Genomic DNA, 27,971 nt, shown 5'->3' on the forward strand with positions numbered 1-27,971 from the left:
TTTATAAAAAAAAAAAAAAAAAAAAACAGCCAATTGAATATCAATACTTATAACCTCATCAGCACTTTGCATGGGCACAGAAAATTACCTGCCTAATTGTGAAAATAAAAGAGGCCCACGAAAAAAAAGCAAATCACATGTATTCAAACAGACCTGCTCATACAGCATGCAAAATTATGCATGCCGTAATTAATTTGCCATTAAAGCTGGATTGATGTCGCCTTCACGATACAGACAACCAAGCCATAATTGCCTCTGGTGCTACATTCACAGCTTTGCCTCATTACTGAAACAGATGCTAATTTAGCGGAGCAGCTTCAGGTTGACAGGTGTGTGTGTGTGTGTGTGTGTGTGTGTGCGCGTGTCTCTGAGAGGATGGCTCCGCCGTGTTGGGCTACGTGGGAAGTGTACTGCACAAGGAAAATGGGATAATATGTGACGGCAAGTTCGTGAGGAAAAAAAAAAAAGTTTTCCCTTTTAGGTTTGGTGGAGAATCTTTTTATCGTAACGAATGGCACAGGCAGTAATTGGTAAGTTAGAAGAAAAGAGTTGATGGCTTGGGGGAAACAAACCATTCTGATGAATTATTAACATGTTTAACTAAGTAATTTGCTTTTGTACCTTTTCTTCTATTCATTAGGTTAATTATAACTGTCCTATCATTTCTGAAAACACTATAATAACTTAAATGGCAACTGATATTCAAAGGTGATGTTTATTCTGTTGACAATAAATCCCAACAATGGATTGAGAAACAACATTTGCTACTAGAGAGACACTGGACTCGTAACACAAACATGGAAAACTACAAAATGTCCTTTTTATCTGTTCAGTTTGTTCGTAGTAATAACGTCCAAGTCAGCTTATCAGTGGCCATGACATCAACATCTGGGGAGTCCAGCATCCTGAGTTTGAAGCTGTACAGCTAATGTGTCACCACTAATAAAGATAAGTGGGGAATTCAGACTCCATCATCTCTCCTCGGGCCACACGCCTCCAAGAGCTTCACATCTTCTTCGCCCGCTTCTTGGGTCTCTGGTTGAAGACGGGTGACGTACCCATGAGGGAGTCAGGTGAATGTGAGGCGTAGCTGCCGTCTGATGCCGCACCTCCCGGGGAGGGTGCCATTGCTCCGGCCGACTCGCTCATGGTGGACATAGGTCCGCCCTCCTCAAACACGTCTCCTCCCAGGACAGGGTGGTGATGGTGGTGGTGGTGATGATGGCCAGAGCCATGCACCTCCTCGCCATCCTGCGGCTCCATTTTCACCTGCGGCCACAGAGGGGAGTTGGTGGCTCCACCTCCACCTTGTAAGAGAGGAGAGTAAAGCTTTAAGTTCCAATTTCCTGAACAGTTGGAAAAACACACAAAATAGAGACGTTAAGCATGTTACAAGCTGACAGCAGAGCAGAAATATTCCCTTCTACAAGTAAATTTGCCATTAAAGCCGTTATATAGTCACCAATCTATTAGAAAAGGACAATTTTCATTCACTGGTAGGTTCTGCATCCTCTATTTATTAGAATTTATTTATTAGAATTTAAGTTAATAAGTGAATAATACCTGAAGGCCTGGGTGCAGTAGACTAGTTGTAAAATCTCATGGTACTGCAAACCTGAGTTGCAAAGGTCCCATACTGTAGCTTAAGATAAAGCTGCAGTTTCTGAATAACTCATTTTGTTCTGAAATTCAACCAAGCAGATTTCTTGTAAAGGAAACCAAACAAGAAGACATTTTTTCATCTGTGATCACTTTATCCAAGACTTTAAACCTCTCCCAAATACCATTATAAAGTGTTTCCAACTGGAGCTAGCCGGCTTAGTGAACTTCATTTCAGTTATCAGTAGATTACTGATGCAAGACATCTGCATATATACTCTGTATCTAAACTGGAGAGTTTCCACCTGCATTACATCTTCATGAATGCAGAATATAAATTTAAGCTGGAGGCTGACTCACCTGAGGTATGAGGAGAGTGGTCCCCATCCAAGCCTGAAGCCAGCCTCTCACCATGGGCCCCAAGGACCCCCATCGGCAGTGCCTGGTCCCCAGAGGCCAGATCGGCTTCTGGCTCCTCACTAACAGGAAAAGAGATGTCACTCATTGGCTCCTCCTTAATCCCCAGAGGCTTCGAGTCCTCCAGAGCCTTCTCTGGGTTCACTAGTCGCTCATACTCCTCTGACAGATCCTTACTGACCTGGAAGAGGAAAATCTATTAGGAAACTAAGATTTTTGAATTATCTACTGATCCATAATGATCATATGCATCTCTTCTGACCTAAAGATAAAGTGGGCTAAATAATTATCAGGTACATAGGCAACACTGATTAAAACTTAAAAAGATCAGTTTCATCACTTTTTGCTCTCCACACTTGTACAGTATATCTTTAGAATCGACAGTGGCACTGACAACAGTAAGTCTCTCAGTTTGGTGTTGGGCTTACTTCCAAGCAGCTTGTATGCAAGCTGCCACACGTTCTATTGTTCTCACTCATACCAAGTCTTTTGTGCTTTCTGAGATGATTCAGCATTGTTGTAACGTAGCCATGGTTATTTTTACTATCTATTAAATTGCAGATTATTTTTAGGACTAATTATTTAAAATGTCAAAATGCAGCTCAGATTTGCCATCACATCATCACATTGTGAAATAGCACACTCCCATTAATGGTGTGATCCATTCCCAAGCTCACCTGCAGCATGTAGCTGTGATAGTCCTTGATCCTAACTTGCCAAAAGTGCTGCAGAGCTAGCACGCTGCCAATGCCCACCTCATGGAACACTTGTTCCACCACGTCTGGGAATGGACTGGCTCCTAACCGCGCCTCCCGGTCCACCGCTACCCGAAGCAGGCGAGTGAGACGCAGATAATGCTCATGGACCAGGTCGGTCAGAGTCTCGAGTACACTCTCCTGAGCGGACTCAAAGCCTGCATGGGCCAGGACGGTGGCCACTGACTGGTACAGGAGCTGCCTGCAGGAGGGCCAACTCAGCTCTGTGACAGGCTCACCTTTACCCCTGGATGGGATGGAATAATGAATCAAATAAATTTTATAAATTTAATTATAATGGAGGACTGCAATTTGAGCTCAGTCAGTCCCAAAGTAACTTACTTATAGAAGTCACTTTCAGGGTCACTATGGCGGAGCTGGAAGGGTTGCTGCGGCTCTTTGCTGTCCACAGGTAACAGGTCATCAGGCATGGCAGGTGGAGTGGGAGGACGTAGGGGGAGACTGTTATCAGCCTCCTCTGTCCTGCTTCCTCCTTCACTGGGCTGACCCTGAGCCTGGGCCTGGGCTGCTGCCAAGAGACCACGGAGGCGGCGGACGTGCTGACAGAGCTGCACTGTGTGGATGGTGAGGCTGCAGGGTTCAGAGGGGATGTCCAACATCGTGGTGGGCCGCGGACGCTGGGCCGAGGGCTGGTGCAAGGGTGGGTCCTGCATCTCCACGGAGCGAAACTCACGCTGGAGTAAGTCAAAGGAGCTGCGACTGGGAGGAGCGCCAGCAGGGCCAGGGATCTCGCCCCAGTAACGCATCATGATGAGTGATCAAGCTGGAGTCAAACTTTCATTCAGTCAGGAAACTGTAAAGGGGGGGAGACAGGATCAGTGATGGTTACAACCAAGGATGAAATGAGTGCATAGAAAAGTGGCAGACCAGACTGTGACTACAAGGCTAACAACAGGGGATACAGAAATATAAGCTAAGTACCTACATTATTTCAGTAAAACAGGTTGACAGCTAGTGTCAGCCTGTTTAACCCCTCAAATATTATTCATGAGCACCGCAATTCAATATCATCGGCATTGCGCGTAAACGTACATGACTCGGAGGCACTGTTGTAAATACTATATAATAGCATGTTTAAAGGAAACTATTAGCGATAATAGTCTGTAACCCACTTATCACAAAAATAAACTGCGGGAATAACAGTTTAATGTTTAAAACACGTAAAAGACCATGCCCTGAAGTATGCCGAATCGAAGAAAGCTGAATTTATTCTCTAAAGCTACGAAATTACGTGTTTTTTGTTTTGTTTTGTTTGTTTTGTCTGCGGTAGAGCAAAAACACAGCTTGTCCAGTGTCTCACTGACTGTATCACCAGCACTCACTCATTATATTATGAAAGGAACAAAGTAACTACTGCTTCACTACTAATTTATGAGTTTAAAACGCGACTATAACTTACATTATATAGAGAAAGATGAAACGTCTCTCGACAAGTGGAACCATTGGTCTTGTATGTTTGAAGGAAGTAGCACAGGAAGAGCGTTTGCGTCCCTGTTGCAAAGAATCCCCGGCAAACAGTTGAACAACATGTTTAGTTCCTCCACCGCTATTTATTTTGACGGGACTACATTTATAAATTGTATTAACATACAGTGTAGCTGTAATTGTTATTACGTTTTACGCGACCTCTTAAAAATATATTATTGTTCTGTGTATTAATAGTTTTATTATTGTCAGCTGTTTTGTCTGGATTTTCTAGCAGCTTAAAAGACCCCGGGCAAATTTCGCAGTCACACCAAATAAACATGGCCGCCTCCCCTTCTCCAGACTTCAGCGTGAAAACTACGGATGAAGAAACGAGCTCTGCAATGGAGACGGACCCGTGTTCGGTTACAGACAATGAAGGGGGAGCGGGAAAGGATAATTTACCCCAAAGTGAACCAGAAACCGAGGATCCTTTTAAGAAACCGGCTCTCTTCGCGGCGCCCTCCATCGCCAGCAAACGCGGCGCCGTCGCTGCTCCGTCCAAACCCGCAGCAGCAGCAGCTGAAACACGGACGGTGAAAGAAAACGACAACGCTGAAGCCGCCGACACCACAGCCGGGACGAGCGGCTCTTCTTCGGAGCCTGACGATGGAAACAAACGCACGGAAGAGCGGCAAGAAGAGGGCACAAAGTGCGACAAGGCTGCGGCTCCTGTCAAAACCAAGCCAGGCGCTAAACCCCGGGTGCTTCCTGCCAAAGGGCCCCCAGCCGGTAAGTTCCCCCCTCTCCCGTACACGGAGCCGCCGTGGGGTGGAACAGCTGCGGACGTCCCGTACGCGCTAGAAATCCTCAAAAGCGGCGCCATAGTGGACACGATACCCCTCACTCACAGGAGCTACTTCGTGGTCGGACGCTTACCTGTGTGCGACGTGTCTCTGGAGCACCCCTCCATCTCCAGGTACCACGCAGTGATCCAGTACCGCGGACAGGCCGGAGACGGGGAGGCGGTGGGGGAGAACCGGGGCTTCTACGTCCACGACCTGGGCAGCACGCACGGCACTGTGGTGAACAAGAACAAGATCCCCCCGAAGACCTACATCCGACTCCGTGTGGGACACGTTGTCAAGTTTGGTGGAAGCACGAGGCTGTTCATTCTCCAGGTATGTGTCGTGATGACGTCACGACCCTGCTTACATACGGACTGAATTATAGAACTATGTGAAATAATACCACAAAACAAATTCTAATGCTGGATGTTCTTATGCGTTCTTCATCACTGTGCTTCCACAGGGTCCAGAGTTTGACGAGGAAGAGGAGTCCGAGCTGACGGTGACAGAGCTGAGGGAGCGGGCCCGCAAACAGAAGGCAGAGCTGGAGAGGAGGATGATGGGTGAAGGTTCTGATGAGGAGGATGACGACGACGTCGACGACAACAATGAGGTGGACCGGGAGGCCGGAAGCAACAAGAGCCACAGCAAAGTGTCAGAAGACTCGGGCTGTTCGTGGGGAATGGGTGAGCTCCTCTGCTGCTCCTAGGGTTAAGCTGCAGCCTGTTACGTGTCACCTGTGTCCAGCTTGTATGGCTTCTTTAGTTACTGTATAGGCGAGTATCTGAAGAATCAGGTTAATCCTCTGCTTCTCTCCTTCTCTATGACTCCGTCCGCTCCCGTTGATCCACCCTGCAGCTGAGGAGGCCGTTCCAGAGGAAGACGAGAACGAGGAAAATCCTTTCTCAACAGAGTTCCACGAAGACCAAGAAGCTGCGTATCTGAAAGACCCCAAAAAGGCTTTGCAGGGCTTCTATGACAGAGAAGGTAAAATAACCTGATTTTTTTTAGGTTTTTGTGCTTCCTGGATTTCTGGACTTCTTTGACATGCTGTATCCCTTTAGGGGAAGAGCTGGAGTTTGAGTATGAAGACAAAAGCCACGGCACCTGGCTCTGCAGGATAAAGTGAGTGGAGTTCAAAATATGTTCCCTGGGCCCGTGGGAGAGGTGTGTTTCTAGTCACACAGCTCATGTTGATGCTTCTGTCAGGTTGCCAGTGGACGATGCCATGGGCCGGCAGCTGGTTGCTGAAGTGACCCACATGGGAAAGAAGAAAGAAGCAGCGATCCAGTGCTGCCTGGAGGCCTGTCGAATGCTGGAGGCCCGAGGGCTGCTGCGCCAGGAAGCAGGTGTGGATGTTTGAGAAAGTGGAAGCATGAGCCGCCATGTGGAGATGTCGCTTGTTATTGGGATTGGAAAAAAAAAAAGCGTTTCCTGTTTTATGTTTATTTTCTAGTGTCCCGTAAGCGGAAGAAGAAGAACTGGGAAGACGAAGACTACTACGACAGCGACGACGACACCTTCTTAGATCGAACGGGCACCGTGGAGAGGAAGAGGCAGGAGCGAATGAAAAAGGCCGGAAAGATTGAAGAGCGGCCCGAGACCTATGAATCACTGGTAATCGTAATGTTTTTACACAACTGGGAAATTTAACATGATTCACATTGAGTGTGTGACACCAACACACACACACACTACATTTATTTGCCGGTGTTAGAAATAATAAAAAGTCAAATTCATGTTTACTGTATGTATCTTACAGTCACTGTTTTAAGCACACATCTTCATCACCACATAACACGTGCCTGTGTCTCCTCTCTGTTCAACGCACAGGTGTTCTCAGTTGACTTTGTTCTGATGATAACCAGCTCTACACTATGAAGGTGTATTGATGTAAACTGGTGTGTGTGTGTGTGTGTAGGTGGCCAAACTGTCAGAGGTGGAGAAGGAGCTGGCAGACGCTCAGAAAAAGCTCAGTGCTGGTAGGGGAGGTGAGTCACCATCACCCGTTGTGTTGCGTTTCACTGTTTTGTGTTCGCATGTCTAAATCTACATATAGATATATGTCCTGTGTCTTCTTTTAGACTCTTCCAGCTCCTCCGCTGAGGACCCCCTGGACGCCTTTATGACTGCGGTGAGAAGTGAGGCCGCCATGGACGCAGTGGAGCGCAGGAAGCTTCACGTCCACGTAGTCGACTTGCGCAAAGACGCTCAGAGGCTCCGCAAACTGGTGGAACTCACACGGCCCGTGCAGATGCCCACACTGCAGCAGAGGTGAAACGCACTCTTATTTATTTGTCATTTTATTTCCTGACGATGTCCTGAACGTCACTGATACAATATTTGGGCATGTTGCAGCCCAGAGACAGAGAAGCCTAGGAAGACTTTACCGCTCTTTGGAGCCATGAAGGGAGGAAGCAAATTCAAACTGAAGACTGGCACCATTGGGGTAGGCGTTTGTTTCCAATGTTTTTAACTCGGTTTAATCATACCACTCTGAACTGGAGGCCGTTTCTGCCTTTTCTTCTTCTCCTCTCTTGCAGAAGTTGCCTCCTAAGCGGCCCAACTTGCCTGCAGAGCTCTTCAACATGAAAGAGCTTCCACCTGGTGGAGAAGAGGAGGAAGAGGAGGAGGAAGGGGAGGAGGCAGAGAAAAACAAGGACAATGACAATGGACAGAATGCAAGTATTTCTGGGTCTGATGTCAACTGTGGAGAGTCCAGTATATCCAAGTCTGAAGACAGCTCTCCCCCAGCGCTGCCAGTGCAGTCCCATGAGCTGACAGGTAAAATGGAAGAAGGAAGAGGGCCCTTAATGAGGAAACTAAAGAGTTTTGTCATATGTGCAAGTTTTAATAATCACTTTCTTGCAGTGCCACTAGGTGGCAGTAGATCTGTATTACAGTACAACTAGGAGCTTCAACCATTTTCTGCACAAGACAAATCATACCTGTCCCCATGATTCCTACTTTCAGTGTAAAAGTCAGAAAGATAATTTTATACATGCACATTTGTCCATATCAGCATCATTTCACTGTAGTTTTGTTTGAATTTCAAATTAGAGCAAAGTCACAAACAGAGAAGAGATGAGGAGTCTGAAGAAGCAGCGGAGCAGTTACCTCAACACAGGAGGAACAAGGCTCCTGTACTGTCGAGTTCAGGTGAGCGATGTGTTTGATCATTTTAATGTTAGAGTGTGACAAAAAAAAAACAGTATCATACTATTAAGGTGTGCATTTAAAATTAGACTTATAACATTATATGTTTAATTTTTATTAATTGGTTTTGAACTGGTACTTACTGTGAATGTTGAAGCTGGTCAAAGTGGAGCTTGTTTATATGCTTTAGGGTAATTTAATATAAACACGTTTTATAAGGAAGTTTAGAGGAGTAAAATGTATTTTAAAAAAGTTGTTTCCCTCTGAACTGATGTAATTGGTGTGTGTGTATAAAGTGGCATAAAATAGAAATACCCAACATAAAGTACAAGTTCAGAATTGTACTTGTTATTTGTTAGTTGCATTTTTCCATATCTAAAGTAGTGTACCTACATTTCCACAGAGTCCAAGGCAGAAGAGGATGGAAAGCCAGCAGCAGAGCCCAGCCCCAGAAAGAATGTAAAGAAGAAGGTGATGGGCCCCAGCAGGGTAGGCCCTCACACACAGGCATAAATATTTTATTGTGTCTTAATAGAAAATGTGATGTATTGTGTAGTAGCAGTAAATTGAATTTCATGATGATTCACCTCCCCAGCCACCAGTGCAGCTGTCAGGACAGTATCCAGACGATGACCCTGATTATTCAGTGTGGATGCCTCCAGCAGGTAAACGACCTCAAACTGGCTGTTTGCACTAGACTCTGTTAGTTATTTCCGGGAACAACTGATCATGCGGTGAAGTCATTGCTCAAGTGTATTAAACAAGCAGCGTTAACATGAAAATGGCGCTCTTTGTAGCTCCTTGCCTTCATAGCTGCTCCCTCGATGAGATTTCAAAATTGTTAAATAAGGGAAAGGAGATTCTGTGCAGTAAGAGACAAGTTGTACACAACACTAGAGCTGTTCTCATGGTGAAATGAGCTTCTCTGCCTGAGAGGGCTGCATATGCAAGGTGTGCGCGTGTGTGGCGAGAGGCAGTAAACAGGCTTTCATGGACCATTTGTGCAGCTGTATCTCCAGCAACTACTTTCATCGGTTGCATAAGAATGCAAATCGCGGCCACTTAAAATGACTAGATAACACTCAAATAAAATAAACTTGGAAAACATCTGTCAGACCGGGTTGGAATTCAGGGTGGCCGATTGGTTTGAAGTAGAGGTTTTTCCCAATAACATGTAGCAGTGTGGATACTATGTGGAACCTCTTAGCACTCAAACGTTCTTTCTCTCCCCTCGCAGGTCAGACCGGAGACGGCCGCACACATCTAAACGATAAATATGGCTACTGAGCTGATGGGAAAACACAAGAGCTCCTTAGTCTCCACTCCAGGAGCTTTTCTTCTGCAGATTATAGCCTCTCGCCTGCTTAGCTCTCACCATTAACCCTCTCCACCCATCCCCATCTCCATGTGTGGTTCAGGTTAGAAGAGCCCAGAGAAGCGGGAGGCTGGAACAGACCAGCAGAGATGCTAACGCTCTGCCTTTTATTTATCTCTCTGGGATATTTGCAGTCTCAGGCCTGCGATTAAAGAAAGCACACCTTTTCAGTTCACATGAAAGTGGGGAGCCTCGGGAATTGAACCCCTCCCCCCCCATTTTCACCTGTGACATTAATAGAGATAGGTAGCGTTTAAATCTTGTCCCTTGTTATATCATCCAAGCAGAAAATAGAAAAGGAGAACAGAGGAGCAGTAACTGATCTGAATTCAGCTTTCTGCTCTTTGGCTGCTCCCCTTGCAGTTAAATCTACCTGACATCCAGTCTGTATCCCTCCCCCTATTTGGCTTTATTCAAGCTTTTTTTTTTTTTTTATTATTTTATTTTTTTCTAAAGGAGTGTGTGTAGCAGGGAGGGAGAAAAGAGGGAGAGCATTGAAGCAGCTTTTCTGGCCATCTGGACACTTGGATGGCTTACTGGATGAAACGCAAGCTGATAATGACTCAAGCTAAGTGGAGTGTGTGTGTGTGTGTGTGTGCGTGTGCTCGTGTGTGTGTGTGTGTGTGTGTGTGTGTGTGTCTACACAGCCCAACCTTCTGAAAGTTCTCTTTTTAACAAGATTGCCTTTATGAGCGAGCGAGCGAGTCAGCTATTGGTGTGTGTTTGCCCAGAGCAGGATTCCTTGCTTTTGTGAAATCCCACTCAGTGCTGTTCTCTTGGTTTGCTGCCATACTTTCCACCCTCTTTCCTGTTGTCTTTTTCTCGAAACACAAAGTAAAGAAACTGTATTTTGTTATATAAATGTATAATAAAATTGTCTGCACTCTAAGCTTTTTACTTTCATAATGCTGGCTCGATTATACCATCTCATATCCCCAGATTTTCCAGCCATCCATCCTCTACTTCACACCCAGCCCAGTTTTGACGTCAGACTTTCTTTGAAACTCTCCCTCACACAAAGAGTGTTTCTCATGGTCTGATCTGGCACAAAGAGGCTTGTGGTCTTGGCTGTACATCGTTGCTGTGATGTTCTGTGCTGTGACCTACTAATCGCAGATGGAAACCACTCTTCCGTCCCTCAAACACAAGTCCCCCTCCATACAATCTGCCTTACAGTATATTACTTGGATATCTTCTGGTAAACCCAGCAAGTCTGGGCAAAATAGATTAATGTCAATTTCCAATTGGTCACCAGAACAACTAACACTAACACGTGAACCAACTGAACATTATTAAAGCAGCATTAATGAATTTATGACCACTAGGGGGAGCAGAACAAGTCACAAATGCATCATCACCTCATATGGTTGTAATGATGAATAGGTCAGGAAACGTTTTGCCTGTGTATACATCCAAGACATACAGAGCAACATTAGTATTCATATAGAATCATTCCAATCATCTGTCCACCTTTAGCTTAGCTATTTGATTTCATCCAGTTCTTGCCAGAGATTACAGTTTCTCTAGTTTATGTGTGCGGTGGCTGGAAACGATGAGAATCTAACACTATAACTGATTAAACTGTAGGCCCAAAAACCAAAACATGAGCTAAAGGACACAAAAAAACTACTGAAAGCTGAAAATTGCATGATTTATGATAATTCATGCATATTTCAGTTCCATATGTTTGTATACAGCAGTAAAGTCGCTTGTGATAAATGAAAAACAACTTGGCAAAGAAAGGTGACACTTCAAATAAACATCTCCTAAACAAGAGGCCACAGGGCATTTATTGATTCATTTATGTGCAACAGTGGACAAAAACATGTCACAATGTTACATTCACACTTCGGCAAAATCTTAGTTACAGCGGTGACACGTTTATTCAATTAACCTTCTTCTTCTTCTTCTTCTTCTTCTTCTGAGAACTACCTCAGGTTTCCTTCAGTACAACAGGAATGTCATTTCAAGGCATTAAAAGATCTTTAGAAAACCCTGGAATGTCTGATACACCAGTGGTCCTCTTCTACCTAGAACGTAATGAGGTACCGAATATGCGGGGAAAGAAATGGCACACTACAAGTAGGCTATGCAGAACACAGCACCAGTTACACTTGCCAAATGTGCAGCAAACTAGTTTCATTCTTTGTTTCCATTTACCCCTCTTTCTGCAAAACAGTCGAATTCATGCACGGAAAGAGGATATGAGTACTTCAACCTAGACTAAAAGGTGACAAATTCATTGAGAAATGTACATCGAAAGGTCAAAGGCTGACTATTCAACTACAGTCATATGTTTGTTATAGCTGATCATGACCTGCATATTCAATAACATCGACAGAAGCAGTTTTTCAGACTGACAAATGTGACCACTGTCTATGTTCATCTTAACAATAACAAGACATCATATGACTCACCTCGTCGTGTTTATCATATGAAGTCACCAAGAATCTTACAAGATGTCCAGTAATCACATTAAAGGAAGAAACCTTGGAACCATTTGATTGTCTTACATGCAGTATTACCCTTGAAAGTGATCCAACTCAGAACTAAAGTCAAGTTTCAAACTGGTTGTCCGTGTCCCTTTGTACCATAACAAGTCCGTACTTGTTTCTTGATCATTTGTCCTTCATTCACAGGATCTTTTTAGAGAGAGCTATACATACGCAATACCTGATGTATCATTAAAAATATTGTGTTTAAGCCTTTTTTTTGTTCTCCCAGCGGTCCTATTGGTTTCATGTGGAGAAGAATGATCAAAGTGACAGCAATAACACGTGGGATTACCTGAGTGTGCAACAGTTTGACCATCAAACAAATGTCTTTCTAGCGTTCGCTTTTGTTCAGCAGTCATTCCGTGGTCTCACTGCAGAAGCCACAAAACAGCAGCTGTCTGGGGATGAAGAGAAGGGGGAGAGGATAATCTGGTGGTGGATGAATTTCCTTAGGAGCACGGAGGATCCTCAGAAGGGGGCATGGGGCTGCAGGGGGGCGCTGTGCTCAAGGAGCGGAAGGCAAAAATGGAGGGATCGTAGGTGTACCTGGGAGGGGGACGACTGCTGGTCAGATTCTGAGGACACAGAAAGAAGGAGACACAGAGAGAGAGAGAAGGACTGCTGGTCAGAGATCTGTCAGAAGTAGGTGTTTAGGTTAATTCAGCGTTTCAGCATTATTAGATGTATAGATGAGGATTGCCCACTGTCAAAGACCGATGATGTTACAGTTCAGTTACTGTACGTCACTAGACATCAACAGTGACACTGGCTTTTCTGGTTGCGTTAGAAATGTGAGACTGTGAGAAAAGTGCCAGTAAACCTAACTAGCAGTCGTGGGAAAATCACTGCTGCTCGTTAGAAGATTTTCACACTGCAGGTTTGGTGACATAAATGCTTTTCCACTCGCACAGACATCCCCCTCGGAGCAGAACCGTACTTGTTGGAGCTCTACAAGCCTTCTGTCTAAAATTAGCCCTGGTCATTTTCATCCCTACAGGAAACTACAGGAAATGGCTTTGTTGGATTTGGCAGTAAGGCAGCACTTTCTCCAGAGCCTGCTGAGGGGGAGTGAAGTTTATGAGAAGGTGGACTGAGACAGATTAGGGCCTTGAGACAGATTTGTTGTAATTAGACGCTGATCCCATGGAAAAACTTTTGTCTGATAGATTGATAGATGCCTATTCTCGTTACCAAACACTTCTGAGAACTGAGACATGTCTGACTGATTTCATTCATATGCTAACAAGTGCCTACTGCTACTGAAAAGTAGCCAATGACATCATATGAAAAGCCCCATTAACAGAGCATGTGAAGCTACAGGTGTTGCTATGACTTCAGCCAAAGTCTTCAGAGATTCAGCACTGACAACTGAGCCACAGCAACAATTCCCAATACCACCTTGACCTGTTTTATCTGCCATTGTTAATATAAGCTTGCAAAAACTCCAGAGGTGGAAAAACAAATTGCAGCCCAAGGGCAAGTTACATAAAACAAAATACATCTGAACTGTGTTAAGATGTTCTCCATATGCTAGCTGTAAGTCAGTCCAACTGTGGGGGCGAGTCATACATCGGGATGACTCCCTATCCGTGTTAGCAGTCCCTGCAGAGTTGTCCTGTGGTCACATCTGCAGTATGATGGACATTTAAGGCCCAAAAGGGTCAAGCACAGTAAAAGTCCCTCAGTTTGTGCAGACTTCAAAAACACCAGGTTCAGATGTCTCTCTCTGGGGATGAGGTGTAGCTACATGTTCATCCTGTTGGTCATTATTTTAGATCATTACTTGCAGATTGAAAACGTTCCTTAACTTCCTTCTGTTAAAGGGACAGTTCAAAAACGGTTCACTAGATACTCGCCAAAGGTTTCCAGGGAGCTCCTAAATAAAGTGAGTGCTTTAATAGTTCTTGCTTGAGCAGCACACTGGTAGCTGAATGGTAACTGTGTCTGCTACTTATCCACAATGTCTGTTTGTCTCAGTTTGAGTCTGGCTGTCAATCTTGTGTTACATGCTATTTATGGCATATACTGTAATTTTGAACACAGAACAGCTTTACTTTAAGGAGTTAGAACATGCAACGTTTCCTCCAAAAACTCAAGTGGCAAAATTATTGGATCCCCCTGATAGCCTGCTAACAGTTGATGACTGTTTTATTTTGTTTATGTGCTTGTTATTCAGTCCATCCACCTGAATAACAAGCACATAAATAAGCACATTACAAGATTATCAAACTATTCCTTTAACATCTGTTTATTCTCGTGCTGGGGCCAAAAATGTCCTTTAGTTGCCTCCAAGCCACATAGTTCACCTCAATCAAAAATCAAACAGGTATGCAGCACAGTTGAGTTTTTCCTTTCACTCTTCCCTTAACCTCAGTCAATCATCACTGTCCATTCTTTCTTCTCAAACCAAACCCCATCACACGCCTGCTCCAGCCTGGGAACCTCATACCACTCTCCCCTTCACCAGCCTCCAACCCTTAGAGAAGGGAGGCCTCCGCAACAGAGGCTGCCAGGGCTGTGTTTTCCTACTGCTTCCACATGGCCCCCTCCCCTTGCAAACACGGACACAGACCCCTTCCAGACCTCCTTAACCCATGCTTCCAATCCATTCTCACTACCGGGGACCCATCCTGATCCAGTGCCTCTTCTGAATGCTGTCCAGGAAACTGAGGGCTGACAGATAAAAGCAGAAAGACAGAGATGGAAAGAGAGAGGCAGCAGCAGAGAAAAGATGTAACAGAGAAGGAGAGATGGCTACAGAGTGGCACAAAGGGGAGAAAGAGTCAACACAAGCCTCCAAATTACTCATCAATCCAAACACTCGCTGTGTACTCACTTCAAGAAAAATCTATGAATTGGAACGCACCCAATGCCCACAGACGTCACTGACGAGGACAACAACACTACCGACTACACCAGTGAGAACACAGGATAATGAGCAATATCTCTGTGTATCAGTGGAGCTAAACAGATAGCAGCCGGCCAGGCTATAAATGGAAAATGACTTCATCCCTGGAAATACACCACAAGGGAACCGCGCAACACGCCACCTCCTCTTCCTCTGCCTCAGCTCCATGTCTCATCTCCACTCACTTGTTCTTAACAAAACACTCTCAAAGATCATCTTCGATCTTTTCATATACAGTATGTGCAGTATATACATAGTGGCCATACATACAGATGAGTTTCGGAGGACTGCAGCAGCCTAGAAGCTGTTGGCGTATGTGTGTGTACATAAACAAGTGTGTGATAAGGTTCCATTGACACTAGCCCACACAATGTGATAATAACGTCACTGTTCTCACCACACTGCGCATCCTTCTGGAGTATCGTGCTCTGTGCCAAGATGTCCAGGCTTGTTCCAGTCCACTCTCCAAGCATGTTTTCCCGTACCCACTACAAACAAACATCAACCTATACACAGCTGCAGCAATGAGCTGGTGGGTGATTTTACAGGAACATCGGTTGGGACACGGTTGGGAAAATACCTTTGCGTTTTCAAAGCTATTTAGAAAATTAAACGTGCACATTTGAGACCACTTATGGGACGAGTGGAAAGCTGGGGTATTAAAGGTTGTTGAGTGAGATCAAGAGATCAAACAAGCCTGAAAAATAACTTAGTTCTTTACTTCGGTATCACTGCAGTAAACTGTTTAGTTTAGTTTGCTGTTTGCAAAAGGAATCTGACAAAGTGATCCGATTTTCAGACACCTCAGGCGCAGCTCTGTTGCTAGCAGAGGGCATGGGAACAAACACCATTGCCAGATGCTGTCCCAGTATGCAGTTGGATGGACATCAAGGTGCTGGCGACTAGACAGGCTGGGCTTGCAACCTTATCACTGTTGTAATGGAAACCCTGGTTTGGACTGCCTATTAAGGCTCTGCATAAAAGGAAAAGCTGTATGTGCAAAAGGAAAAGCTGTATGTGCAGATTGTGTGTGTGTGTATGTTTATTCAAATTATTACCACTTGTATAAACAATTTATCTTCATGGCAGCCATCCCTGTTAGCTTTTTAACATGCCATACATATTTTGTATTTGTTTTGTTCATTCGATTAAGAGAAGAACTTGAATAAAAATGAACTCACCCGAATCTTTATGGTCCGTGTTTTCCCTCCACAGTTCTTTTTCAGCAGCATTTTCTGTGGAGCACAAGAACACTTCTTATAAGAGAAGCAAACTTCTGCAGCAGCTTGACTTGTTGTGTGTGACAGTCCCAGGCTGTGGAAAAGTTACACAATTGTGTAATTTGCTTTGTACAGTTCATTACAAATGTGAACCCACAAAAGTGACTGCAGTAAAACTATGAGTAATGTTCATGTCGTTCATCTGAATGTCGATTTCTAATTGAGCATATTAAACGATCCACCACAGTAATCTTTGCATTAATAGAGCAAAATACTGTACACAATGGGAAGCTGACAATTAACACAGTACTGGGATGAAACAGGAAGTGTGGCAGATCCAGCTGTCTCACTAAACTAAACGGTCAGTGAACCTTATGCAATATCCTGTCTCCCACTCCCCTCCATGTCCACGCAGCTCCAGTATTCTCAAAAAAACAAAAAAAAAAAAACAAGAAAAAAAAAAACAGTGGGGGTGGAGGGACCACACAATCATCGGATTGTCTCCGGTCGGAGAGGTAGCTTCTGAGGGGTAAGAAAGAATGGAAACACAAGACTCCTGCTGTTGTGGTGTGGGAGAGAGCTGCTGCTGCTGCTTGCCCTCATGCTCACCTCCCTCCAGTCCTTATTTTATCATGTGTTTGGGTGCTAGCTGCTTGAACAAAAATTCCAAAGCTTTGAAAATGTACTCGATTTAATTCAGCTTGCAAAGAGACATGTCTAACGCAGCAGGTGATTATTTTAAAAGCTGCATTTTTTTACTTGAACTCGATAGATACATTTGTCTTTCTCTTTCATCCTACTCATGCACCACTCGGCTTGCAGTACAATCGTTCTGGCCACCACCACCTCACGCCGCTCTCCTTACCCCACACACACACACACACACACACACACACACACACACAACTTCCAACAGGTCATGACTTGCCAACTGTGGTTATTCATTAAGGTTTATTTTGATGACTGTTTAACAGGTGTTGAATTTTTAACATTTTATCTCCGTGTGATGGTGGATTTTGTTCTTTAGGAACTTCAATTAAATTGTCATGTAAAAATCCGACAGTGCAGAAAAGTTGCTGAGCTACCTTTGGTCTAATCTTTGGTGAGAACTATAACGTAGCTACTGTTTTTATCTTAATACATACCACAGAAACACCAGCTCATCTTTTACTATGCATACCTACACAACTGTAATCTTATTTTCAAAACATGTGGCTGTTTTAGTTTAATGGTAATCTTGAAAAAGTCATGAAAAGTCATTCATGATCATGAAAAGCATCTGCTACACAACCCGCTGTTCTTTCATGATAATCAGGCTGACATACAAAGGCAGTGCCTCCTCTGAGTAACTGAATGTGAGCTGGCCTGCATGAGGGATTAATAGACAGTGAATGAGAACAACCTGATTAGCCTTTGGGAAAACTTGGAGATAAATAAATGTATGTTAAAGGCTCAGGTCAACGCTGTGGCAACAGTAGCCTTGCTTGTCAATCACTGGCTTTGGATGGTCTCAGATCACCAGCGTCCTTTGAGCATTTCAGTGACCTCAACTGGACTCTTACATTCTCCCAACACACAGGACTTGTCAAATACAGGACTTGAATAGTTTCATGTGTGTGTTGATATCCATCCAGTTGTGTGCTGCTTCTCTACCTCCCAGAATCCCTCTGGTTTTATCACCTTTAAAGATCTAACTCATTTGTCTTTCTCTCTCTGGGATAACATTGACAAGAAATGGCATGTTGATGGTGTGAAGTTGAAACAAACTGTGAATGGAAGCTGTTCAGCTAAAGGGTTAATGGGTGACTGGAGCTGTGTCTGCTAGCTACCTCCGTAGGCCCCCTATTGTATTCCCTGCAGCACCTCCCATTCCACTTGACTAACTGTGCACACACTGTTACACATGCAGACACGCTCATACTGTGGCCACACACACACACAGACAGATACAGCAACACTGATACAGGAGGATGTCCACATGCAGACACAAAGACAGGCAGGATGATAGACGCGTCCCCCCCACCCCACATACACACAGTCTTCCTATTTTTTTTTCTCTTCACCCCCTCAATACTGCCCGCTGTCTCTCGGCATCTGTTCTTTCCCTCATGGACATATGGACCCCTGAAACCTGCAGTTTCTCTGCAAACACACATGCATCCTCACTAAGCGCACACACCCTTTCCCATCCATGGTGTGGGCCAACAAGTCTATTGGATTTTAATGATTAGAGGACCAGCTTCTCCATGACTCATTAGTGGCTGTCGTTTTTCTGTTGTGTATTTAATCCTCTCCTTCTGCCTCCACCCCTCCATCGTTTCCCCTAACTCGCCAGCCTTTGTGACAAAACGAGGGCGGACATCTGCCATCCGTGCCTCCCTCTCCTTCATCCCTCTCCAGCTAGACCACCGTGGTGGCGAGCATCCGGCTATGGAAAGGGAAGACTTTGTTTGCTTGTGCAAGTGTGCGCATTTGTTTGGCCAAAAGTGTGTGGAGGGTAGTTGGGTAGACTGCAGGGACATAATTGTATTTTTGGACAGAATCCTTGGCCCAACATAACAGTTCTGAGTTGACTTGTTCAGAGAGGCAGTTTAAGGCTTATCTGCTGTTTGGTTCTTTTAACATTTTAGTGCACCGGACATACAGGTATTACTAAAGAGGCTGAATGTCTTACTGCTGCAAAGAGATCTACCTCAACTAATGAAAACATTGTTTTTAAAAACACATCATATGAATGATTTCAAGAATTTACTCTAGAGGTAGAACATAAATGTGACTAGGAAGACATCCCCATACCACTTTGTCAGGTAGTGTGCCAATATGTAGCAAAAGGAAATAATGAACCTTTCTTGGCATAACTGTGGTCAGGAGTGCATATGTCCAATGTGCACATCGTCACTTTTTTACCATAGCAGTTCACCATCACAGTGTTTTCATATCAAGAGCAGCACAGATAATTAGTCTGTGTGACCTGAGAAACAATTAGTGTAATAATTAAGCTCATAATAATTCATTAGTTACTAAATGCTGAGAGCTTTACTACATTTTCATTTTACAGTCTGCACATTCACACTGTACTTGGGAGGTACTTTGTTTGACTATTTCTACTTTATGAGAGTAATACTTCCACTGCTCTACAATTGAGATATAAATATTGTTCCTCTACCATTCACTACATATTTTTGACAAATATTGTTATTTTTTCAAATTAGTTTTTTTTTAATGCAATAAGTTAGTAGCTTCTAAAATAAGATGCATTTTATCAAACTACAGTACAACAATAGTGTGCATGTTAAATTAGCTCCATTTTGATCAGCTACAACTTTAAATTATATTTATACATTAATACAATAGTACTAACCATCAATTAGTCTTGTATTGACTACTTTTCATTGAAATTTGCCAGTAATAATTAATTTACAAATACTTATTGTCTAGAGAAAAGTTTAGCAAATTTGAAATATGGCTATTTTTACTTATAACTATGTAGAGCTTCTGAACATTCATATTCACATTAAATAGATAGGATGTCAATAATGTTATCCCATAATATGTTAATGATACAAAATGCTGACTAAATATGTAAGTCAAACTACCTACTGGCATGTTTTAAGTATTCTCAACTCAATGATTATTATTACTATCTAACTAAAATCTGTTTAATATGATGTAAGATGCCATTTTTGGTGGAGGCAGTTGCTGCCAATTAAAAAGTCCTGTAGGTTTGCCTGAGTCACCTGTTGCATTTTCTCCAGGTCCAGACTGGGTCTCCCAGGCTCTCCGCCATAACTGTGCCGAAACTTTCTGTAAGGTGCTGACTGGTCAAAGTGGCTCAAAATAATGGGCCGTGCCACTGGCTGCACCACCTGTAGCTGAAAGCGCATAGGGGGTGGCTTGAGGTTATGTGGTGGGCTTGAGCTGAAGTGCACAGGGCTGGGGGAGGCAGCCAAGCAAGTGCCTGGCTCAACCAGTGGCCTGGCAGAGGCAGCCAGTGATCCGCAGCCACAGAGGTCCCGCACCTCCTCATCACTGGAGGCGCTGCTGTGATGATCGCTGTGGCGTGACACCCACTTCCTGTTGTCACCACAGCTGATTCGCTCAAGCTCTTCCTCTGAAGAGTGACGATCCAGATTGGCATCTAAAAGGAGGCGGAGGCGGCGTAACCGGGCTGGAGAGATGGGACCCTGGTTGTGCTGCTGGCTGGTGGCCAAGGGGGTGAGGGCACAGTTTCTCCGTCTCTCTGGAGGAGTTGATAAGCAGGAAATGTCAAAGAAGATGGTAGAGACATAGTTGCTCACAGTAAATAGTATATACATATGTAGCACATTATCTGCTGACTTTAAACATCTGATGATAATGTGTGAGAATCTCTCAAGAGGTTAAGGAAAAGGAGAAGATTATTATTATCTGAAGTAGTTCCAACAAAATCATTTGTCTGGCAGAGGGCACATACCTCTGTCAATCTGTGCAAGCTCCTGGTTCTCCCCCTCTGAATCATCACTCTCCCCTCCCTCTCCACTGCCATGGTATGAAATCTGGAAAACGGATACTGTAGGTCAAGTAGGCCATGTAATACTGCCTGGCACATTAACCCCTTACACTGCCAATTGTGATAGACATTACTCAAAATGCTCCTCTGTCAAAATTTTGGCTTAGAAGCATCCGTGCTGTGAAAGCTCTTTTCAAGTCTTTTCAATCATTGAAGGGTCTGAATATTAGCTACAAGGTTCACAGCAAAACAAACCATTATCTGCAACACATGCATAATCTACAGTGGGCGTCCAACAAAAACAAAAATATTAACATCCATGCAACTATTTCTTGATCATTTCTACAACAAACATTAGATGCTCACAAAAGGTAGGCACACAGTTGAGTCATAGTGTTGTCTAAGTGCAGACAGACTAAAGCAGCCTGTCTCTTTAAAATGTATTCGCTGTCTACAGTAGTAGCAACAATACAGATACCCTGCAGACTGCAGTACTAAGAGTTAAGTAATGCGCCTCACACTCAGTAATTACCACTCTGAGGCCTCGCTGAGCAGCTGCCATCTGTGCTTGTGTGTGTGTGTGTGTGTGTGTGTGTGTGCGTGCGTGCGTTGTATGCTTCCACACATATGTCCACACAAACATACACAGTGTACCCCTTTTTGCTCACACACAAATGCACCTCCTCTTCTTTGTGAAGCTCTCCAAAAAGAGGGAAAAAGTGGAGCAAGGACCCAGAGCCTCAAACAGGGCAGACCATATTCACTTCAAGCTAAGTGTGAATTCCAATCTATAGTTTTGCAGCCTGTAGCTCTCCTTTTGTCACAAGTTAAATATCAACTGCACAAACACTTCTTTCTCCTTGTCAAATCAGTAGCTCCATTATGGTTCAGAAGATCCTAAAAAAGGGACATAGTAAAACTTTTTAAATAGAAAATAAATATATTTCAAGGTATCAAATATCACTGTAAAGATTTAGCCGAATATACTAAGATTGCCTTTACTTACACTGTTGGCCTGGATGCAGCCTTTTTGCTTTTCAATGGTACACGAGTCGTGAGATAGATTCTCAGTGAACAGGCCAATAGCCAATGTACAAGACAAACAAGCCAGGCTCTAAGGGATTTTAAAATTAAACAGCATCACACAGCATTTTCCTATTAACTCCAAAGGAAAATTATGCCGAGGAATAACTGTGGGAAGGAAATGTATTTTGGCAAGTGGCTGGCTCAGGGCTTCAGCTACACACACACTCCATTGAATTATTATTGGAGAGCGTCCATGAAACAGTCCTGTTAAATCCTATTAAAAAGTTACTCCTGCAGAATACTAAGAATGAAGTGATGCTGGTGGTTCACACACGTCACATCTTAATCACTGTCTGTGCAACTAGAGACAAACATAACAGTAATGACTTGGCCTCTCCTTCCTTTCCTTTCCTTTCCTTTCCTTGGCCTTTCCTTCCCCTCAGGGACCGCCTCAGAGGTGGTTAACGGATCAGAGAATAACAGAAATGTACTGTAACACATGGAGCTCAATGGTAGGATGTGCGCTGACACAAACAAAGTAGGACTTGTTCATGTTCTAGGCACTGTCACAATATGCTGTAATAACTGCATTTCTCAGATGTACACATTGATGCATACAGTGTGCTGAACCACAACACACAAGTTGTGCATAGTGGTTTAGCACACTTTCACTGACTTCCTTACTTTACTGTCACAGATACACTATGATTACTGTAACACTACCCATCACTTGAATAGCTGGTACACTAGAAATGACTAGTTATACAAAGCAGGTTTGTGTCAGATTATAAAAGAAAAAAATAAATAAACTATGCAAATCTTATCTAGGATATGCGTGCATGTACAAGTGTTTGAAAAAAGCTTTGCTCTAAGTGCTGCTTCGGACACTCAATCAGGCATTGGTTTTCAAGACAGTGAAACTTAAGTGACATTTGTTTTCTTGCAGTTATTTGAGATCAGAATGTAAAAAACTGCCGTTACAAATGGTGTCTTTCTTGCAGTGTGAATTTGTGAGACAGTGCAGGAAAACATCCTGTTTTTCAGAGAACTACATCTAATACAGTAAATGTAAATGTAAAGTAAATGGCACAGTTAGCTACAGTACTGGTCTCACTCTAGTAAACTGTTGTTCAAGCTTATAGTTAGAGGGGTTTGGCAGGACTTTTCTAAAACAAAGGAGGAAAAACAGGGTTTCATTGATGTAGTGCCATCATTCTAGCCCCAAAAATAAGGTACTAAGTGAATGTTTTTATATGCAATCTCACTTTACACAAAATGTCATTTTATTTAGAAGTAAATCAAATCCGTAAAAGCGCTTATTTCATAAAGCAAGCAATTTCTGATATAATGAGGCATGATATTGCCAAACTTACTTGTAGCCTCCATGTTATCGTGAGGAGTTACAAATTACGAAATTATCTAATGCATTTCATTAGAATGTACTTATAAAAACTCAGCTCTTGTATAATGCAGTGCTTAAGCCTGGATTGCACCACTTCAAACTGAACAGGCCACCTCATACTATAATCCCTTCGGCTAAGCATCGATACTGGCTGTCAGTTACGGATGAAGAGCAGTGCAATTCCAGTGCCTGTGGTGATACCACATTTGGGCTTTGTCTACTGTACATCTACAAATAAGTAGTAATGTTTTTGCTTTTTTCAATGACAAAGCTTGATCATTACAGCACTGGTGAAATGTATGAAAAATACTAAAATAAAACAATGTCTGGTTGTCACTATGAACACCGATCTGCATTTGCATCCACTTTGTACTCTGACTTCATGCTGCAAGATGAGGAACTACATGCAAAGGAGCATAATGACATAATGTATAGGCCTACATTGAGGTCATAAACACAACCCAATCAGATGTTCAACCAGAATCATTTAAAGTCACACCCTTTCTCATATGTTTATTAGTAATTAGCACTGCATTTACAGTCAAAACAAGGAGACATGTTCAAAACGTGTGAAAATTACATTTAAAAGCTAAATGTTCTCCTAATCCTGCCTCCATGTTAGTTTTTACCTGTAGCTCTGTAGCAGCTTTTAAAATATCATAACTCCTCCAATTACACCACTCATATATTTCACCTAATAAATCACTGGAGTTTTTAACCAACTTGTCCAACTACTAAATATGGCTCCACTGCTATTTTGCATGGCAAATATTCAAATTCAGTTTGAGGTGAGGATTTGGACTACTAGGAGAAATGGCAGCAGTCTGGGCTTGAAAAACTGCACCAAACTACCCTGAAAGCAACTTTCAGCTTTTCACCACACTTGCAAATTGTCTAGCTTTTGCAGTGGCTCTGAACTGTAACTGAACAACATTGTATTCAAAAGTGACATGCTAATAAGATCCACAATGATGCAATTCCATATGTACAATCTTTAACATACAGTATTTGCACATTTCTGCATGAATTAGAGTGATCAATTTTGTAGTGATGCTGTGACACAGCAATTTGTATACGTTTCATAATAATTAAATATATACACAACTAAGTTTAATCATTCTTCACATAACAGTTATATACCAGTGTCTATTAGAGCAAGTAATAGCGGACTACATGATACCATTAGAGAGCTGAGACATGTAAGACAAGTAAAAGTGGGTCTGTACCAATAAAACTTAAGTTTTTGAGTGTACATGCAAGGACAAAGTTGTGCATTTGTGTGTCAAGAACAGCTGAATAAAATCCTTGTCAGTCCCTTTCATCAGTGAGCGGCTTGTTAAGCTGGATCAATGGCAATGTCACGGCGTGCACACACCACCCAGTTCACACACATATCAGCTTTGCTCTGTCCTTCCACACTGATATGGACACTGTCACGCTCCATTCCTCCTCTAATAAAAGTACACAAGAGGCAGGTCAGAGATAGTTGATTTGCTTTCCCTTACACTCCAGTGGATATTCCCCATAGAGCAGCATAAGTAATTGTGATTAGGACAGGTACTGTACGAGTTCTTGGACATCTTTAGGCCATGGTCAGCTATCCTGTAACGTAGCCCTCAATCAGGCAGTGACAGAACATCTCAAATAATAATAATTGAAATAACTAATGTCTATAACAAACCATTAAACTATACAAACAAAGACAATAATCAAATATGGTTCTGGCAATAAACTGGATGTCAATAATCGATGCTAACAACCAAATAACCAATACCCTTTTATCAAATAACACTGCTGCTGATTTGAGATTCACACAACCAATAAGCAAATGGCTTTATTTTCTTCAAAAGCAGGCTACAACTCAGTCTTTAAAAACAACTGCAAACTGCGATCTCTGGTTGTAGAGGAAACTTTCTTAGGTCTGACGAAGACCGAGCTTACATAAGCTTAGGGTCGGAGACAGCGAGTTTATGACAGCAAGCCAGTGTTCTGAACTATGAGTGATGGGTTTTTAAAATTTGTATCAACATTTGTTGATACACCCATACAAGGGACTAAGCTAGTGTTTTTTTAAACATGTTTCTCCTAACTCCTTAAGTCCAAGTCCTTGTGTTATTTCAGTTAGAGTCTATATTAATAAACAAGACAGGCCAGGCTGATATCAACTTACAATACATATATCATATTAGTGTATAAATTGGCAATAAGTAACAAACACGAGAAAGCACTGACAAGTTCCATTTTTTACTGCAAAGTGTTTGTTTATGTTATATGCTTATATTAAAGAAAGACACTATCATTCATCATCATGAGTTTCAAACATCATTAACAGCATAGGCTTCAAGAAATGATGTATCATCCTGGCTGCAAAGTCTTCTACTAAATATCCCTGATTGTGTATACATGTGAATGTTGTGAAGTCTCCTGAACCAACTTTGATTTTAGCTTCAATACTACTTTATAATTAACAGGTATTAATAGTGACACTATAAAAGTTCAACACTACTTTAAATGCTGTTGTGTGCACTTTACCTGATATGTGATGCAGTAGTTTTGAGTATGAGGTGTAGCTTAAAAAGACAGGCACCAGCCTTACTAACTGCTCATGATTCACTTTCCCCGTCACACTAACCACTTTTGAAAGAAAGAATGCTACCACTGAACAGAGCAACAAACACAAACAAAAGTGGACAATGGGGATGGCACACTTTCCCCTGTATCCACTGCCAGGCCTTTTGAACGGGAGCACTTTGACACAAAATGGCTGCCATGCGACAGTACAGTTGGTTGGCGCACAATAGTGTTGTGGATGGAGCAAGTTAGTGACCCATGGAGGATACAATTCACCCTTCTACTCACCAAAATGAGGCATTATGCAAACTGAGCAGGGAGTAACAACTGAGGAGCACTTGCACGGGTCCTGTTGTGGAAAATTGAAGGGTAAAGATGTAGATGTTGGGGCAATTATAGCTCGCAACAATAAGGTTTTTCCTGAAATGTTTGTTTATTTATAGTTTTGTATAAATGAGCTTCCACTGCTAGTCCCCCGTGGTCACCACACACACACACACACACACACACACACACACACACACACAGATGCTTCACTTCACTCGCCTTTTTCTCTGCAGATGAAGAATCTAGTTACGCAGGTACACACGCACCACTCTGACAATCCTCCTCTCCACACAAGCGAACTCTGTCCGCTGAGTGTGGGAACAATATTCCCTAGATTGACTTTGTCGAATGACAAATAGGCGAGTTTATGAGTCAATGAGTGAACATCTGTGAGTGGGAGAGTTTGTTGACATGCCGCATGTTCCCTGATGTGTTTGTGTAGCAATGTGGATCAGCTGGCCTGGTTCTGTAAGACGTGAAGAAATCCCTTCTAACATGGCAATGAATGGGTCAAGGATTTAAGAAGCACAAAATGCCACCAAGGAAGACAGACTGGAAGAGAAAGCCTCTACAATGAGGAGTCTGTGCCACAGTGCCTGGGTGTGTGTGTGTGTGTGTGTGCAAAAGGGAAAGAGAAAGTGTGTTAATGAACTCATTTTAACTCGTCCAGGCAAGGTTAAAGGCTGAGAGCTCACCATGTTAGAGCTGCGTAGTCTAGTGGCCTACAAATGAACAAGTCACAAGCCACAAGTAAAAGCCATGCTGTTCATTTCCACACTGAACGGTGTTTTACAGTATTACAGTGCACTGACAACGACAACAACTCATTATTAGCATGTTAAATGGCAACTCGGCCGAACTTACCTTCAGCTGGAAAGGATGGATCTCATTCAGTGAATGTCTCCTCAGCTTCTTCGTCAGCGTCTTCAGCATGTTTTGTTTTGTTTTGTTTTTTTTATTTTATTTTTCTGGCTAGCTTATGGCTTCTCACCTACAATTCCGACACGAGTAGTGTTTCTGCTATGACGCGTAGAGCTTCATTAGCTAACAGGAGCGGCTTTCGCACATTTAAAAGAAGGCACACGGGACCATAACTTGACTTTAAACTGCCAGCCACGAAAAATAGAAATAATAATTAAAAAAAATAAATAAAAATAAAAACAAACTAGCAGCACCGTGAGCGGCGGTGCGCTTAGCTCCAAGTTAGCTAGTGTCGACAAAGAAGTGATGCACGGAAAGTCGTCCAAGTGCGCAGCTGAGGCTTGTTGTCACAGGGTGGACGGAGCGAACTTGTTGTGTTCGAGTTCACCGGAGAAAGTCCTTCTTCACCGCAGGCGGCTCTGAAAGGCTCAGCCGCCGCTGCCACGGCTGGCTCCCACAGCTTAATTCAAACAGGCGGAGAAACTAGCAAATAATAAGAATTGTTATAACGCTAATGAAGAAATGACAACAACATCAACTTGTTCGCATTCAGACACACACGCGCGCGCGCGCGCACACAAGCCACTGCACGGCGGCCGCGCGAGCCCACGGAGGGCTCCCACAGCCCGAGCGTTCCGCGGCCCCCCTGATTGGCTGCGCCCGCTCCGTGACGTCACGCCCGTCCCTACCGAGGAGGCGGGCTCAGAGTTAAAGCCACACCCTCTCTCTGCTCTGCTGCTGACTTCCTCCCTGCAGCAGCAGCAGCAGCAGCAGCAGCAGCATCCATAGAGAAAACACTGAAAAAGGGCAGGTTTGCTTCAAATAAAGCCACATTCAGTTCATCTGCAGCCATTACATGCTTACTTCACCTCTACTTCCTGTTAACTTTGTAGGAGTTAGCAAAAGTTCAGTAAAATTACTCTCATAGCTGCATTTCTCTGTTGTAGTTTTGTCCATACCTGTGCTGAAGTCGATTAAAATATTTCATCAACTGACATGTTTACACCTGCGTAATATGAAGCCATCATTAATTAGTT

The 27,971-nt window shown here is 43.2% G+C and overlaps 3 protein-coding genes across 5 annotated transcripts; 1 reads left to right on the forward strand and 2 right to left on the reverse strand.

The window, feature by feature from the left end:
- Positions 1-696: 696 nt before the first annotated feature.
- supt7l (SPT7 like, STAGA complex subunit gamma) lies at positions 697-4,307 on the reverse strand. 3 transcript variants are annotated; one of them, XM_026356915.1, is made up of 5 exons: positions 4,192-4,307; positions 3,114-3,585; positions 2,694-3,018; positions 1,960-2,197; positions 697-1,346 (listed from the first exon to the last, which is right to left on the reverse strand). In XM_026356915.1, exons 2-5 carry the CDS (start codon positions 3,539-3,541, stop codon positions 1,006-1,008), a joined length of 1,332 nt encoding a protein of 443 aa, XP_026212700.1. In that variant the 5' UTR covers positions 3,542-3,585; positions 4,192-4,307; the 3' UTR covers positions 697-1,005. The 3 variants fall into 3 exon arrangements, with proteins under 3 accessions (XP_026212700.1, XP_026212701.1, XP_026212702.1); XM_026356916.1 differs by having other exon boundaries at positions 697-1,307; positions 4,192-4,306; XM_026356917.1 differs by lacking the exon at positions 697-1,346 and adding an exon at positions 1,374-1,682.
- Positions 4,308-4,420: 113 nt separating this feature from the next.
- slc4a1ap (solute carrier family 4 member 1 adaptor protein) lies at positions 4,421-12,252 on the forward strand. The gene is made up of 14 exons (XM_026356914.1): positions 4,421-5,377; positions 5,508-5,730; positions 5,903-6,031; positions 6,109-6,169; positions 6,254-6,393; positions 6,501-6,661; positions 6,966-7,035; positions 7,129-7,318; positions 7,403-7,493; positions 7,588-7,828; positions 8,105-8,203; positions 8,604-8,689; positions 8,796-8,865; positions 9,438-12,252. The coding sequence occupies exons 1-14, from the start codon at positions 4,538-4,540 to the stop codon at positions 9,485-9,487; spliced, it is 2,451 nt and encodes an 816-aa protein (XP_026212699.1). The 5' UTR covers positions 4,421-4,537; the 3' UTR covers positions 9,488-12,252.
- On the reverse strand, positions 11,345-27,570 carry si:dkey-16j16.4. The gene is made up of 5 exons (XM_026356918.1): positions 26,878-27,570; positions 20,652-20,733; positions 19,936-20,438; positions 16,160-16,213; positions 11,345-12,645 (listed from the first exon to the last, which is right to left on the reverse strand). The coding sequence occupies exons 1-5, from the start codon at positions 26,944-26,946 to the stop codon at positions 12,520-12,522; spliced, it is 834 nt and encodes a 277-aa protein (XP_026212703.1). The 5' UTR covers positions 26,947-27,570; the 3' UTR covers positions 11,345-12,519.
- Between the last annotated feature and the right edge of the window lie 401 nt (positions 27,571-27,971).

The sequence above is a fragment of the Anabas testudineus genome, chromosome 12 (genome assembly GCF_900324465.2).
Source record: "Anabas testudineus chromosome 12, fAnaTes1.2, whole genome shotgun sequence".
Classification (NCBI taxonomy): Eukaryota; Metazoa; Chordata; class Actinopteri; order Anabantiformes; family Anabantidae; genus Anabas; species Anabas testudineus.

Coding starts and splice junctions, on each gene's coding strand:
- slc4a1ap (XM_026356914.1), top strand. CDS start 4,538: ATGGCCGCCTCCCCTTCTCCAGACTTCAGCGTGAAAACTACGGATGAA. Junction 7,319..7,402: donor ATGCCCACACTGCAGCAGAG/GTGAAACGCACT, acceptor GGCATGTTGCAG/CCCAGAGACAGAGAAGCCTA. Junction 7,494..7,587: donor TGAAGACTGGCACCATTGGG/GTAGGCGTTTGT, acceptor CCTCTCTTGCAG/AAGTTGCCTCCTAAGCGGCC.
- supt7l (XM_026356915.1), bottom strand. CDS start 3,541: ATGATGCGTTACTGGGGCGAGATCCCTGGCCCTGCTGGCGCTCCTCCC. Junction 2,198..2,693: donor ATCACAGCTACATGCTGCAG/GTGAGCTTGGGA, acceptor TTCCTCTTCCAG/GTCAGTAAGGATCTGTCAGA. Junction 1,347..1,959: donor CCACTCTCCTCATACCTCAG/GTGAGTCAGCCT, acceptor CCAACTGTTCAG/GAAATTGGAACTTAAAGCTT.
- si:dkey-16j16.4 (XM_026356918.1), bottom strand. CDS start 26,946: ATGCTGAAGACGCTGACGAAGAAGCTGAGGAGACATTCACTGAATGAG. Junction 20,734..26,877: donor TCCATCCTTTCCAGCTGAAG/GTAAGTTCGGCC, acceptor TCCGTTTTCCAG/ATTTCATACCATGGCAGTGG. Junction 12,646..16,159: donor CACGGACCATAAAGATTCGG/GTGAGTTCATTT, acceptor CTGTGTCCTCAG/AATCTGACCAGCAGTCGTCC.